The sequence below is a fragment of the Bactrocera neohumeralis genome, chromosome 5 (genome assembly GCF_024586455.1).
Source record: "Bactrocera neohumeralis isolate Rockhampton chromosome 5, APGP_CSIRO_Bneo_wtdbg2-racon-allhic-juicebox.fasta_v2, whole genome shotgun sequence".
Classification (NCBI taxonomy): Eukaryota; Metazoa; Arthropoda; class Insecta; order Diptera; family Tephritidae; genus Bactrocera; species Bactrocera neohumeralis.
In genome coordinates, this window is record NC_065922.1 from 38,474,742 (window position 1) to 38,490,516 (window position 15,775).

The 15,775-nt window shown below is 33.8% G+C and overlaps 1 protein-coding gene across 2 annotated transcripts; it reads left to right on the forward strand.

Moving 5' to 3' along the window:
- The first annotated feature begins 2,271 nt into the window (after positions 1 to 2,271).
- LOC126758237 (zinc finger CCCH domain-containing protein 18) lies at positions 2,272 to 15,545 on the forward strand. 2 transcript variants are annotated; one of them, XM_050472391.1, is made up of 9 exons: positions 2,272 to 2,488; positions 2,557 to 2,835; positions 6,977 to 7,298; positions 9,783 to 10,153; positions 10,416 to 11,195; positions 11,253 to 11,775; positions 12,115 to 12,282; positions 14,166 to 14,303; positions 15,241 to 15,545. In XM_050472391.1, the coding sequence occupies exons 3-9, from the start codon at positions 7,019 to 7,021 to the stop codon at positions 15,438 to 15,440; spliced, it is 2,460 nt and encodes an 819-aa protein (XP_050328348.1). In that variant the 5' UTR covers positions 2,272 to 2,488; positions 2,557 to 2,835; positions 6,977 to 7,018; the 3' UTR covers positions 15,441 to 15,545. The 2 variants fall into 2 exon arrangements, with proteins under 2 accessions (XP_050328348.1, XP_050328347.1); XM_050472390.1 differs by lacking the exon at positions 2,557 to 2,835 and having other exon boundaries at positions 2,273 to 2,488.
- Positions 15,546 to 15,775: the final 230 nt, after the last annotated feature.

Below are 15,775 nucleotides of genomic sequence, written 5' to 3' on the forward strand. Positions count from 1 at the left end.
CTGCCTTTATGCCGCGACGTCTGAATTTGGTATTCCCACAAAACTAATACCGCTGTGTAAACTGACTTTGAGCAATACCAAAAGCTCCGCCAGGATCAGGAAGGACCTCTCCGAGCCGTTCGATATCAAACGAGGTTTCAGACAAGTCGACTCCCTTTCGTGCGACTTCTTCGATCTGCTCTTGGAGAAAATAATTCGAGCTACAGAACACAATAGAGCAGGCTGCTGGCGAACGCCGATGATATTGATGTCATTGGCCTTAACAGCCGCGCCGTTAGTTCTGCTTTCTCTAGAATGGATAAGGCAGCAACGCAAATAGGTCTAGTGGTGAACGAGGGCAACACGATATATAATAACTTTGAAGTCGTAGATGACTTCGTCTATCTTGGAACCAACACCAACAACAACAACGTCAGCCTCGAAATAGCAACGCAGAATATCTCTTGCCAAACAGGTACTACTTCGGACTAAGTAGACAATTGAGAAGTAAAATCCTCTCGCGACGACTAAAAACCAAACTCTATAAGTCACTCATTATTCCCGTCCTGCTATATGGTGCATAGGCATGGACGATGACAACATCTGATGAGCCGTCGTTACTAGTTTTCAAGAGAAAGGTCCTGCGAAAGATTTATGGTCCTTTGCACGTTGGCCCCTGCGAATATCGCATTCGATGGAACGATGAGCTGTATGAGATAAACGACGACATTGACATAGTTCAGCGAATCAAGAGACAGCGGCTACGCTATATAGGTCCAGGCTTCGCTTGGAATTTCCAATTGGCGCGCTGTTGTTAACTCGGTTATAATCGCGTAAGCGATTTCTACTCCAATAAAGGAGATTTGCCCAAAATCAATGAGAGAGAGCGAGTAAGCTAATCACACCGACGTGTAGTGAAAAAGGATAAATAGTTAATTTTTTCCCGAGGCTAGAACAAAATAACCTATTTTGGTCTTTCTATATTGTTTTCAATTAGTCTTGATCTTAAACGTGTTCTATATTATTTTCAATTTAAATCGTGGCTAAATCTCTTTAATTTTCACATATACTAAACATGAGACTATTTACTTCAATGTATAAACGCCACTTCGTTTAACTTTTAGCGAACTATTATGAACAAGAACACAAAGAAGGGTAAATTTTAGATTACCATCCCCCGATTTCGAGTTAAAATGGCTATGTACGGTTAGAGGAGGTTCTCTAGATCAAGCAAATATATATATTATATATGTATATGTATACACATATACATATACATATATGTATACACATATACATATACATATATGTATACACATATACATATACATATATAGTTGCCGCTAACTTATGGTTTTTGAGGTATTTGCAATTAAATTTCAAAAATTCAACTATTTAAAACGCGAATTTATAATGAAGTTTACACCTATATTTTTAGTTTTTATATCCACTAAACTTCACTTCTTCGTTTCTAACAATTTATTTTATATTAAATAGTGCAAAAATAACTTTTATTCAATATTTAACTTTTGTTAAATTTTTTTTCAGAGAATAACAAAGGGTTGCATTCTAACTAATAATCAGTGTTACCTTATTTTACAAAAGAACCGAAAGAAATAATGAAAATAATAAATACCCCAACGACGGGAAATAAATAACACATTAGTTTTCCGCATAGAATTCCTTTCTCAATTGGCGGCCTTCGGCCGCGCTTCAATAAAATAACCCTGGTCGGACCAACACCTGGGCGTGCTCATTCTTTCGCGGCGTTGAACTCCTTTTTGCGTTGGCCTTCGACCGCGCTTCAAAAAAATAACCTGGTCGATCCAACACCGAGACATATCAAGGTAATGAAAATTCTGAACAATTTTGAATTACTCATCATATAATAAATTTTGTACTGACTGCATAATATTTTTTTCTTAATTTTATTCCATTACAAAATATGGTAACAATAATTTTTTGATTGTTTGCAACAATTTTCTTATTGAAATATATGAATGAATGGATTTTCAATAAAGTTTAATATGGAATTAAAGTTATTTTTGTACAATTTAATATAAAATAAATGGTTAGAAACTGTACATACCTTATGGGGGGATGCTATTCCAAATCCCTGCCCAAAAAGAATGTTGCCCGGGTAATATCCATTCTGTGCCTTTCGTCTTTTCAACTCTCGTTGACAAATGACAGCGTAGGGCGACAAAAGTCGCTATATGTGAACCGGCACTAGTGTAGCGACTTTAAGTTTGTGATTGGTAGTACTGATTACCAAATCAATTGAACTAAGCAACCCTGAGACTGAAGAGAAGCCATGTTTTTAAATTAACAATGCGAATGGCACTATTTTAGACTGGCTTGAGAAAAACTAGAAAACGTTCAGTTTTTGATATATTGAGAAGAGCAGTTACCAAAAAATTATTTTGTCGTAGTTTTGTTGGGGAAATAACAAAACGGTTATTTCATATAACTCGTCTGAAAAATTGCTCTAGTTATTAAAACGCTCCAGGTAAGGATTCATCGAAGGTTTTCACCGATTTTTAAATAAAGATTTAGTAAAATATATACGATTTGCAGAGATGCGTTATACATACGACCAAGTTGAATATGTAAAAATAAATGAACTAAAGTAATGTCTTAAATGCTTCCAAGTTAAATTTGCGGTGTATTATGTGCGTTTGTGAAAAATCGAGAACAGTCAAGTCGTGAAAATAGTATATCTGTGGTTAGTAAAAGTGCAGTGTAAAAAGTGTTCATCGGTATTACGCGCCGGTTTTATAATGAAGGTTATGACAATTAAAAGGGAGATATTCAATATGTGGCATAAAGAAGACATTGTTTTATATGATTTTAAAGGTAAGAATTGATAATAGACTCCATGGGTATCTTGCTTGATATATGCAAATTCACTGTTTTCAAACCAAAAAAAAAATAATAAAACCAACAATTGTTACTCATCTGGAAAAACTGAATAATGTTATATATGTAGTTGTAATTACGAGTTTTTTTGTCTTCCGTGAGCGCTTTATTGGGTAAATTTTAGAATAGCATCCCCCAATTGCTTAAAATGGGTGTGTACGGATAGAGGAGGTCCTCCAGATCAAGAAAATATATACATATAGTATATATAAATATAGCCACTGACTTATGGTTTTTGAGATATTTGCGTTTAAGGTTCAGAAATTCAACTTTTTAAAATGTGTGTTTCTCCTATTTACAGTGAATTTTACACTTATATTTTTAATTTTTATATCCACTAACACTTCATAATTTCGTTTCTACTCATTTATTTTATATTAAATAGTGAAAAAATAACGTTTATTCAATATAAGAGTTAGCTGCATTTCGTTGGCTACATTGTTAAAAACGGACAATTTTAATCTATTGCGAATGAAATACAAGCAACACTGACAGTTGTTTTTTAAATTTTCAATAATAAAACAAGAAGTTTCATGTTATTATGTTATGTCTTCAAGTTCGTCCACTCAAATTTATTAGTAGTTTTTGTTAAAAACTTTTTAACTCGAAGGGTTCTATATCTAACGTTATTTGTTTTATTAAGTATATAGTAGATATACATACATATATACTACTAACCCATAAAATTTTACTACTAAATCAATTTTATGGGATACTGTAGAATTTCGAAAATATATGTATTTGTTAAATTCAATATAAAATCTTTCCATATAAGAGTTGGATTTTGATCGTTGGGTTTGAATGGCAGCTATGTGCTATAGTGTTCGATATCCTGATTTCAGTAAGTGAACAGCTTCTTGAGGAGAAAAGGATAAACATCTCAAAAACTTAGTTATCAATTCGTGTATATACGAACTGACGCGCATATCTAAACCAACTCAGTTCGTGATATTATTTATTTTTACATAATAAGGGCCCGACGATTTTGCTCTCGATCGCTTGACCAAGTGCTGGAAATATTCATACCTTGAATTTTATTTTATTTAAGGTTTCTGGTTAGTTTATCAAAATTTATATCTCTTTAATCAACACGGGATAAAATAAAATTGTGTGATATAGGTCGAGTCCTGAGTAATAATATGATAATAGTATTGTTTTTTATTTATTCTGTAAAGAGAAATCAGCAATCAATACGCTTGAATTTGTGAATCATATCAATGCTTTCTGGGTAGAATGAGCTTACTAACGTTAGTTTTACTGAATTTAGAAAGGTTTCGATAAAGTAAGTCAAAAATATTACTTTTTGTTATCAACCCAGATTTCTTCAGTGAATATCTTTATTAATGTATTGATGTGGTAATGTAATCTCGTCTCAACAAAAAAAGAGACGCCACTAGCCCTCCTCTCAAAAGACGGCATTACCAAGAGGATTAACTTCGCAATGAAATTTAAAGTATGGCAGTCAATCTATGTTAAACCGTCTTCATGCACTAGTCGTTAAAACTTACGAATCTATCTACAGCCCCAAGTTTGTCATAATATAATAAAAATCCTGAATATAACAGTGTGTAGTTCTTCTGCGAAGATGAAATGATTTTTCCGGCTCTCTAAGTAGCAGTTTAGATTATTAGCTTTAGAGGTTAGGTGTAGAGGAAGACATGAAAAATTAAATTTTTAAAAATTGTTTTGTCTTCATTACATAGTATAAAAGAAAGTAGATTTTTCTGTCCCTATGTCCCTTTGTATGCTTAAATCTTTAAAACTATGCAACAGATTTTGATGCGTTTTTTTAATAGATAGAGTGATTGAAGAGGACGGTTTAGATGTATAATAACATCCATTAAATAGTTGTTAACTGTAAACTGTTATTTTTGAGGTTTCTAATGTGATGTCGAATAATTAAATTTTTTTCGTTTACATTGCTAACGCAGGCTGAACCCTACGAAATTTATCAAAATAATGTACTAAGTACCCATTGAAAAGGTCTACAGAAAACTCCGCGATGGTATATGTCTATCTCTTATGGATATCCCACAATAACATTCTTTTGCCATCTACTTTTCACGACATATTATTCGTTATCCAATTAAATACCTTAAATACATTTTTGATTTAATATATGTAGATCCATATGGCCCTGTACAGCATTTGATTTAAATGAATATTTTCGAAGATATTACATTGGGACCTACCGTTTGCGGCAGTACCGGACGAGTTTATTATCGCAGCTCTCTAGCGAGCAATATTTAAACGGAAACGATGAAGTATGGCGTACTATTTAAAACTGATCCTTTCTCAGAAATAATACAATTGCTAATATTTGGAATAGTAGAATAGAACTGCAACCAAATGCACAGTGCAATGGATTATAACAGGCTCAGTAATCAGTCGATGAATATTATGCGTGCATCTTAAAAGACTGATGTTATAACCTTGCCAGGGGACTTTTTCGCTTGAAGACCGGTTCATCATGTGCAATCCACTATAATGCTGTCGATTGGACTGCAGTGTGAAATGATGGAGCTGTATTTTTATTGTCACAAACCGACGCAAAACTTCGGTGTTATTACGATTAAAGAGCACTCAAACACTCCTCAGAGGTAGCAATTCGTTGTTTTTGTTAGATTATGAACTTGCGAGGCACCCACTTTGCACAGAGCTTTCGCCTCTTTAGGGCGTCCACTGCCTTCATTGTCCTCGGTGCTCATTTCGCCTCTTTCCAACTTAGCAAATCTCTTTTCAACGGTTGTTTTCCCTGTTGCTTCACAAAAATGCTATATCTCATTAACTAATAGTTATAATCTAACTAATAGAAATCATATAGATGAAGGGTCACCCAGGGCATAGCAACATAAATGAAGTTTCGACTTGCTACAGAAGTCATCAGTTCAAAAAATATAGTTTTGAGTGTACTTTGGTTTTGTGGAAGACGAATTTGCAGTTTTACTAATTATCAAGTAGCTCGAAAAGAATTTGTCGATTTTTCTTGAAATTTTAGAGAATATCTATAAGATATTACTTTTTTAAATTCTGACTACACCTTTAAGGGAATCTCGACAAGCAATTTAAAATTGCTAAATATCTGGATTGCTAGCAATATTGTCAATGTTTAACAATCGATGTCTAAATATATTGCATGCCATTCATTGTTAGCAATTTACTGTCATGGTAGTGCTTCGACAGAGCGGTTTCATTACCATAAAAATTTTGAAGACGCAACATTTAGAGGGAGTTTTTAATATAATAATAATCATAAATTTTAACAAAACATATGAAATAGTAATTAAATACATACATACTATGGGCAATACTTTAATGGTATTTGTTAGCATATGCAAATATCATTAATTATATTTTAAAGGTTGTTGAAAAAAGTACATTTATACTTTTTTTTTATTTTCCACATAAAGTTTGTCATTCTCATAAAAATGTGCTCTATCTCAGCTTGAATATACCTACCCGACGCCATTTCGAGATTGATATCTAATGCCGACTCAAGGACATTGTCAACACCAATGGCAATGTATTTGACAGATTGTTAGCAATGTACATTGCTTGAGAAGATGCGGCGTAATCCTTTAAAATCATATAAATCTGATTTAGAACTAAACGAACCTTTCTGCCCCATATGCCATGATTTTAATTCTCATGCAGATTTGATTTATCAGACTCAAGTATCATTATTAAATATACTTAGATATTTTTTCTCCTAATAAAATCATTAAGTTTTTACTCTAACTTAACCTTAAATGGTTGCTGTGAAATTTTGTTTTTCCGTAGACAAGCAGTTTTAAATCTCCACACTTAGAAAATTCTCTTGCCTCTTATGATTTGGCTAATTGCACACCTATGCGGATTGCATCCCTCGTATCGGTCTGGAGGAAGGAGGCTAATTGTTGAGTTATCTATTTATTTATTAGAACAAAAAATGTCAATCGGCTGTAGACATTTTATTTAGGAAACGAGATCGGATTTTAAGTGTTATAAAGACACTGATGATGAATATAAGTTAACAAATAAAAACTTAGGTTTAATCGATAATATTATTTATTATATGTTCAAATGTCTCCATTCGCAGCGTTGCAGTTTTCGCGTGGCATCAATAAAAATTTATTAAAATATGGATTCGGATGATTCAAATGCCGGGTCTTCGGTGTCAAACTCATCATCATCATCAACGGAGAATTCACGATCTTCACCGGAACCAGTAAATGAAATTACGAATGCACCCAATATAGAGGCAATTGATAATGCGGAAGAGCGAGAACTATCAAGGACAAATTCTCGTTGCTCCAATCATTCTTCTTCAAAATCTGACTTTAATTCATCATCATCTTCTTCGTCTAGTGATAATGAAAATGATGGTATTAAATCACCACTAGATAATTTATCGAACAGAAGTAAGTTATAGTATTTAATATATGTACCTCGATAGATGCACATACGCATAGTAAATTTTAGGAAGTTACAGTATTTTTAATTAATTTTAAATGATTTTATTTCAACATTGGACAATATTTGTTAAACTTCCAGTTCGGTATTTATGAAAGCGAAACGGTTAGGATCAGGGGCCAGTTTTTATGAAATATGTTCTTTATTTCGTCAATTTGAGTCAAAAGTGTGTAAACTTTCTCGCGCAAGATATATAGTATATTCCTCTCTTTTTTATGTATAACAGTGGATTAAAACATTGTACAAATAAATTAAAAAAAATTAAAAAGGAAATATAAATTAATGATGTTTTCAAATGTAAGTAAGTGTGGACACTTACAATACATTTTTTAAATAACTTTATGCAATTCTAAATTTGCTCACTTCAAAGAGAAATATTTTCTTTTTTGCATTGAAAATTAAGAGTTTAAAATAAAAATTAAATATCTCCTGCAACCGGACACTGACATTTCTACAATTTTGGTCCGTTTATACTAGGAGTGGACGAATATAAATTTGACTAAAGTAAATACTTCTTCTTAAATAAATTAGGGTTTTTGGTAATTTAATTTACATATTTAATTTTTACTGAGAGATGTATCATAGTTACAACAAATTTTATTTTGTGTACGTACTTTTTGATTGAGTTTAAAAAAATTGTTTATCGTATATTGTCACAACTTTCCTTGATTCTATTTTATAAAACAATTTTCAAGATGACTTTCCAAAGTTTTGACGTACTGGAATGATCAATAACGTCGTCTACGAATTTTTTAATGCGGTAAAGTTACTCTGGTGTTTTAGAATACGATTTAATTTGACCCCCTCTGGGCACATTATTCATTTAAGTCTGCGGTTTTTCTGTCAGATGATTCCTAAATAACATTTTATGTTAATATCAATATTAATGACTTCTGTATTAACATTTTCGTCGATTAACAAAAAATCGTTTGAATACTGACCTTTCAGATTTGCATTTGAATGCTTTATCAAAGCCGATAACGTCGATATGTGAATATTTTTGTAAACCAGCTTTTAAAAAACAGTTTTTAATTATTTCCATCTTTAAGTTGTCCAATGCAGTCTTAATAAAATAAACAGCCTCCAAAATGTCAAATGTTTTTTGAAATATCTTATTCTTGTCAAAACATGTTTCATAATATGCATCTGTAATGTCACTTAAAATTTTGTATAATACCTTGATTGAATAGTTTGTGAATTTTTTTAAATATTCAGTTAGGTACATACATATCTGTGTTCGTGGAAATAGTAGTGCTGGTGGGTTCTAAATATAAAATAAAAAAAAGGTTAAAAATCCAAACTAAAAGTAATTTTTTAGCCATTTTTACGCATATACAGAGTTTTGTTTTCAATATATATGTATTTTTTACTAACAAGATTTATAAAAAAAAAAACTTAAAAGAATAGTATCTCCACGAAAGCAGTAGTGACTACTTTGTAGAAGGAAAAACAAAAAACGAGTTCAAATTTAAAATTTCATATAGTAAATGTTATTGTAGCGACAGGAAGCATTTCATCTGGGCCCGTTCCGATTATTTAGACCCGACTGTTGTGAAACGTTCAATTAGTAAATGTTTTCGCTTGACTAATAAGTGATTCTAAAGCTTTTGTTTGTTTAATAGGTACATCCATACACCGATGTTCCGTAAACTCTTTTATATCATGACATCCGCCCATGGGGGTTTGATCCCACGGCCCCTTACAACTGTTCCACTTGATGAATTTGCTGTTGCTACAACTAGTTTAATAACACTACCATAAATTTTCGATCGGATTCAAGTCCGGTGACTACGCTGGTCACACATTACCCCGATCCTTTCCAATGCATTGTTCTCATCTCTCCACAGTACATTCCTCCATTTTGTAGATGGCTAATTGTAATGTCCTTTTGCGAACTTTGTTCTTGCAGCCACGTGTTTTTTCGTCAAAAGAGGTACTCTTCTACATTGCATGTGCTAATGCTTCAATTCTCCATATGTTCTATTAAATTTCCTCAGCTTCACTACAAATACATGCTTCTTGTTAGAAAAATGTCTTATTTTTTCCAATAAATTGTTTGTTAGAAAGTTATTGAATTCCTTAAATACATTTACTTATCGTAGCTATGTATTCCTTATTTGACCAAAAAATAATCACGTTTGTTGACTGGCAAGTCAGTATATGCAGAAGCATCTTTAAATATAAGAAGTTGTTGCACTACTATTTTCATGTACACACCTGCAGGTACTCGTATTTTGCTGACATCATTACAAATATTTAGAACTTGAGTAGTTATTAAATCGTTCCACTATAATTTATTGATTTTTAATCCCCTTTTTTGACAAGGTTAAATTTAATTTTAAGGTTTCGGAGTTTAACATTCCAAATTATATGATAAAATAATGTTTATTGAATGTTCGTTTTATAAGTTTGAAATTTTCTTTGAATATAAGGAAGCCGTTCTGGGTCACCGCAGCCCACGAAGTCTCCACGGAGCTCGAGACATTCAAGTGTAACATCAAATAGCAGTCGCAGTAACAGCCCAAATTCTAATTTCCGAAATAGTGTGCAAAATATAAGCCACGAGGAATTGAGTGATGTGAGCGATATGGAGAGTGAAAAACGTGAATCTGTTTTGAACAGTAGTAAGCCATCTGTAGAGGACGAAGTTACAAACGTGTCTTCAGCATCAATTAATTTAGATCAAGAAGGCCACAAAGAAACCAATTCAGAAGTAATATACTCTTTGGAAACCGAAAATAGCCAGAATGCTGTTATAACCGATTTGCGCCAAAAACTAGATCTAATTAAAACTCAAGGAAAGGTACTTTTAAATGTAGCACTTTTATTTATGAAATTGTTATGATTTTAATAATTATTTGAAATTGTAATTTTATTACGTAATAACATCGATTCTCTCCACAGTTACAGTAGAAATATAATTTATATTCGTCAACTTTTTTCTATTTGTTTTTATATACGTTATTGCTTTGGATTAGCTCAAGTTTTGGTTTAACAATTGCTTTTTCAATTTTCTTAATTAATAACTTATAATTTTATTGAATTTCCTAATCTATTATTTTAAGACTGGCGAAACGTCAAAAGTAATTGATGGAAATACCAATTTGGCTGAAAACGAGAGGCAAACTGATCCGATAGAAGTATTGGTCAAACCCAATGATGAAGATGCTTTGGACTTTGAGGCTGAAGAAGGTGAATGCCAAGACATAAGTAAAGATGATGAGAAGCTTGTAGATGAACAGGAAAGTAAACCAAGCAATGATAGGGCGAAAAATTCAAAATCTGATGGAGAAGCAGAGGATGGAGAAGAGTTAGAAGAAGGAGAGGTGTCAGATGAAGATGAGAAACGTCCGGAAGAGACGGAACCCAAACCAGTGTGTCGCTTTTATACACGTGGTCAATGTACATGGGGAATGAGCTGTCGTTTTCTTCATCCTGGTGTAACTGATAAAGGAAATTATACCATGTTTGATTTAGTACGCCCAGTTCCCGTAACACAAACAGGTCCGTCTGCTTCCCGGAGCGCAAATTATCCCACTCATACAGTTGATTATCATGATTTTCGCACCGATCGTCCAGCATTGCATCACCGTTTAGGTTTACAGCATCCACCTTCAGCTTATGGTGCACACCATGACCCAAGAGCCGCAACAACTGATGCTCCTGTCGTTATAGAAAGTGCTTGGGAACGTGGATTGAGAACAGCGAAAGAAATGATGCGCAAAGCAAATAAGCGAAAAGAGCAAGATATGGATTTCGAGGATAAGAAAATGAATTTGACTCTATCTCCAGATGAAATAGAAAAAGACGCATACTATTTGAAGGAAAGAAGCTCTCCTCAAGATGTAAGTAACAAGAGTGAAATTGTAAAAAGCAAAAATTGTTAAATTTTTAATGCACAGATTGCTCCACCCTATGGTCGACATAGTTTATATCAAGAACCACTAGGTATGTACAGTCCTACTGAGCGTTTTGCACGTGGACCGCCATTACCAGCTGCATATGATGATGTGGATTCATATGGTCGTTCTACAAGATATCGTGAGTTACCTCCTCATCGCATGCCTCAATACGAAGATGACAGACGAGTACGCCCTACTCGGGAAGTAATTGTACAGCGTGTTGAGCCCGTCGGTCGTGGGGATGAATGGCGTGACCCTTGGATGAGATCACCAGGCCTGCGTGGAGAATCTCGAGACCATAGTAGTAAACGCCGCCATGATCGGCGTAGTTATAGTACTAATTCCTCATATTCATCTTCAAGCAGTTCCCGATCTGATACAAGTTCAGAAAGTAGTCGTTCGTCTACTCCGACAGGACACAGACGACGTTATAACAGTTCTCATAAAGCATCGCCTGCACGTAGGCATGGAATACGTTCTGCTCGATCCCCTAGTATGCCTCGCCGCCCACGTCACTCTCCAAGTGAGTAAACATACATATATTCCTCCTTTAACACTTTAAGGCTGCATTTCAATCTGCTTCCCTATTGATCTTTGTATCCTTTGTGTTTGCGATTTATTATTTTGGACACTGTCCTTACATTTAATTAGAACATTTCAACTAATGCTTTAGCTGATTTACCTCAATGATAATTATAATAATATTATAATTAAGAATAGTAAGTAATATAATTACATATATAAGATATTTTAATTTTTTCAAAACAAGAAGAAAAAACAAAGATTTTTCAAATCACTTTTAGAAAGTTTTAAAATTGTTTTTTACTTCTTCAACATTTAAAAAAATATACCTCAATTTCAGGTACTCGGCATTCTCCCAATGCTAAGAGAAAAGCTACAATATCTCCTACCATGGAAAAAAGAAGTGCATATAGCCCAATGCATAAACGAAAGAAAACTGCAGCACCAACGAAAAAATCGGACAAATCCAAATCCAGACATCGGGTAACATCGAGCTCCTCTGGATCAGGTAGTTGACATAACTTTATATACCTAAATTTGCTTGTCTTAAATATATTCTATATACAGTACCCAGCAAAATCGAGTAAATGTTCCATTTTGTTTTAAAGCTATGCAAAAATATTCAAACGCAACAAAATTCAATGAAATTTTGAGTGTTTTATTTTTTAACGAGGCCTAAACCCACGGCTGCTCTCGCGTGGAATTTGGGACTGACAGTATATTTTTATTGCGTGTTTGTCAAGGATATTACGTACACACCTCAAATTGTGATTAAACTTTTTTTCAACACTGTAGCTATTCCGTTATTTTTTTATGTTACATGTTCTGTTTGGTTTGTTATGAATGGCTGTGCGTCGTTCACCCATCATCTAACAAAGTAGCCACAATGCCTGGTGATGCATCTTCTTTACTGGCGTGGAAACCGCTTACGCGGTTATAGCCGAACAGCGAAGCCAGTCGTTTCATCTTTTCGCAAGGTGGCGCCAATTGGAGATGTCAAGCGAACCAGGTCCTTCTCCATCTGGTCTTTCCAACGAAGTGGATGTCTTCCTCTTCCTCTGCTTTCCCCGGCGGGTGCTGCGTCGAATACTTTCAGAGCTGGAGTGTTTTCGTTCATTCGGACAACATGACCTAGCCAGCGTAGCCGCTGTCTTTTAATTCGCTGAACTATGTCAATGTCGTCATATATCTCGTACAGCTCATCGTTCCATCGAATGCGATATTCGCCGTGGCCAACGCGCAAAGGACCATAAATCTTTCGCAGAACTTTTCTCTCGAAAGCTCGCTACGTCGACTCATCAGTTGTTGTCATCGTCCATGCCTCTGCACCATATAACAGGACGGGAATATTGAGTGACTTATAGAGTTTTGTTTTTGTTCCTCGAGAGAGGACTTAGTCCGAAGTAGCACCTGTTGGCAAGAGATATCCTGCGTTGGATTTCGAGGTTGACGTTGTTGTGGGGTCGTTTTTTACGTGGCGGGGCCCAAACCCCGCGCACAACCCTGTGTAGGGGATATTTCGCCTTCGAACGGATGTTCTTAGACTACCCAAAGGATTCTTGGTCTAAAACCGGAAGTCGTGAGCTGCTTGAGCCATATGTAAAATAATCGTTTCTGGTGAATGGCGATCAGAGAACTTTTCTCACTTGCCTTCCTCCATGATGCATCTGCCAGTGCGAATTTCTGTTTTGATATTATACAAGTCTACAGTCTATTATACAAGTAAAAGTCTGGTTTCCACCAACCAACCAACCGCTACTTTTGTAAAATTTTCATGTATGAACATACATTTTTAAATATTAAATCGCGTCACATATTGCTTTGATATATCCGGTATCTTTTAGCTCAGTCGCCAGTAGCTTTGCACATCGAAGAAATAATTTCAAGGAAAGCGGCTAGTTCCGCGTATGATTTATATTGCTCTCTTCGAATGAGCCACTGAAATATCCCGCTAGCTCACTTGTTCACTTTAGCAAAGTACCTTTATAAAGAATGTTCCCTATTGTAATTAAGAAAGAGAAGTTGCCAGCAAAAGCGAAATGTACGAAAACTTCTTTGGAACACAATTGGAACTATGATTTTGTAAAAAAAAACCTTCTTTAGGACCTTTTACTGGAATAAACGAATAATATTGTAAATCCACGTCTTTCCATACAGCGGTTCGGGCGTTCTGCGGGTACATAACGAAATAGCGTTTCATATATAAGAATAGTTTTTGAACAAATGTTTTGCAAAATTACTTAAAACCTAATATATTAGAAAAATGTGTTCACAATTCCACAATAAATTTTGAGCACATTTTATAATATTTTGCCTAGATTATAGAGGAAAACTTGTCATATTTCGTTAGTTTTATTTTCGTTATAAACAAGTTCTATGTTGTCATTTCAGATTCATCTGATTCAAGCGATTCGGATTCAGATTCTGGTTCGTCCAGTTCTGACAGTTCGTCAATCTCCAGGGAACGGCCTAGCATTAAACGTTCTAGAACTGATAAGTTAGTTCATGAACGTAGATCTGTTAAAAAAGGTAAGTGGGAAATAGTAACAAATCCTGTATTTGATAATGTTGTAAGATAACCACGTTTTTATAAAAGTATTTATAAAAATATCTAATTCCAAATCATTTAAAGATTTTAAAATACACCATGGGTTCAGGGCTGTTAATATTTATGAGCTTAATTTATACATAAAGTTTAGACTAGGTTATTGCATTCGCAATCTAGCATATATGCTAGTAAGCACCAACAGTATGCTCGAAATACCGAACAACCTTTCTGCTTCCATGACGACTTCATATTGCTTTTTGTTAATAATTTTCATAATACTTGTCCTGTTAACTATTGTTAAAATTTAATTGTATATAAATTATATACATGCATGTTCAGTTAATTTCGAAATTAATATCATTACAATATGTACGCGACCTCAAAATTAATCTCCACATACTTATAAATATTGGCAATGGTTTGTTTCTGATGATGTCTTGTGAAAAAGCAGCAATCGAATCATCCATTTACGCTTAAATATTTGAAGAGGGTGGTAAGTGGGAAAAGTAGAAATCCTCAATATTACACCAACGGATCGCATTGCTTACATTTCCATCCATCTGATAATTTTTTATCAACAATAAAGAAAAGTCGAAAGAATTTCAACAAAAAATTGGCGATGAACAAGAGAGGACAGGATTTTAGACGAGTAGGCTTGATCCGGTATGCAAATAAATAGTTAGGGTAATACTAAAGACTCGCTAAATGCGGAACAAACATTTGGTGCGTTCGGGTCAATCAGTGATTGTAGAAGTTTAACATACTCGCAGTATTTTATTGCAATTGCGAAAAAGTTAGTGTTGTCTATCGAGCTAATTTGAGATCTTATAATATTGCCAATGGAAGAAAATTTTATCGTTATATGTTAATTGAAATATATATAAATATGTATAGTAATATATTCTAATATATTTTCAGCGGAACCGACAAAAAAGAGATCACCAATATCTATTGAAATTAAAAAGCAACCCACAGTAGGAGTATCAGCACTTGCTACATCACCAACACATTCTATAAATTCCGAAAAGGATCTAAAAAAATCACGACGGGAGGAATTATTAAAACAGCTTCGTGCAGTAGAGGACGCCATAGCAAAAAAAAGATCGAAACTCAATTAATGGATTTAACACATTAAAAAAAAATGCAATTTAATAAAGTTATAATTAGAAGTCATATTACATAATTTAAATAAAGTGTGGTAAACTAAAATTTGAAATAGTCAATTACAGACTATGCTTATGTTTAAATGATAAAATATAATCTATGGGAAAAAGAAACTTTGTTAAAATTAAATATTATTCAGTTATTTTTAGAACTTAATAACTAATAATTTTTCAGACAATTTTAAGGGTTTAATTCTCCGAAGTACATGTCTGTGTGAATGTAATATAAAGTTAAGTTTAATTTTTTTCATGAAATTCTAAATACATACATATATTAGATATGAATCGTT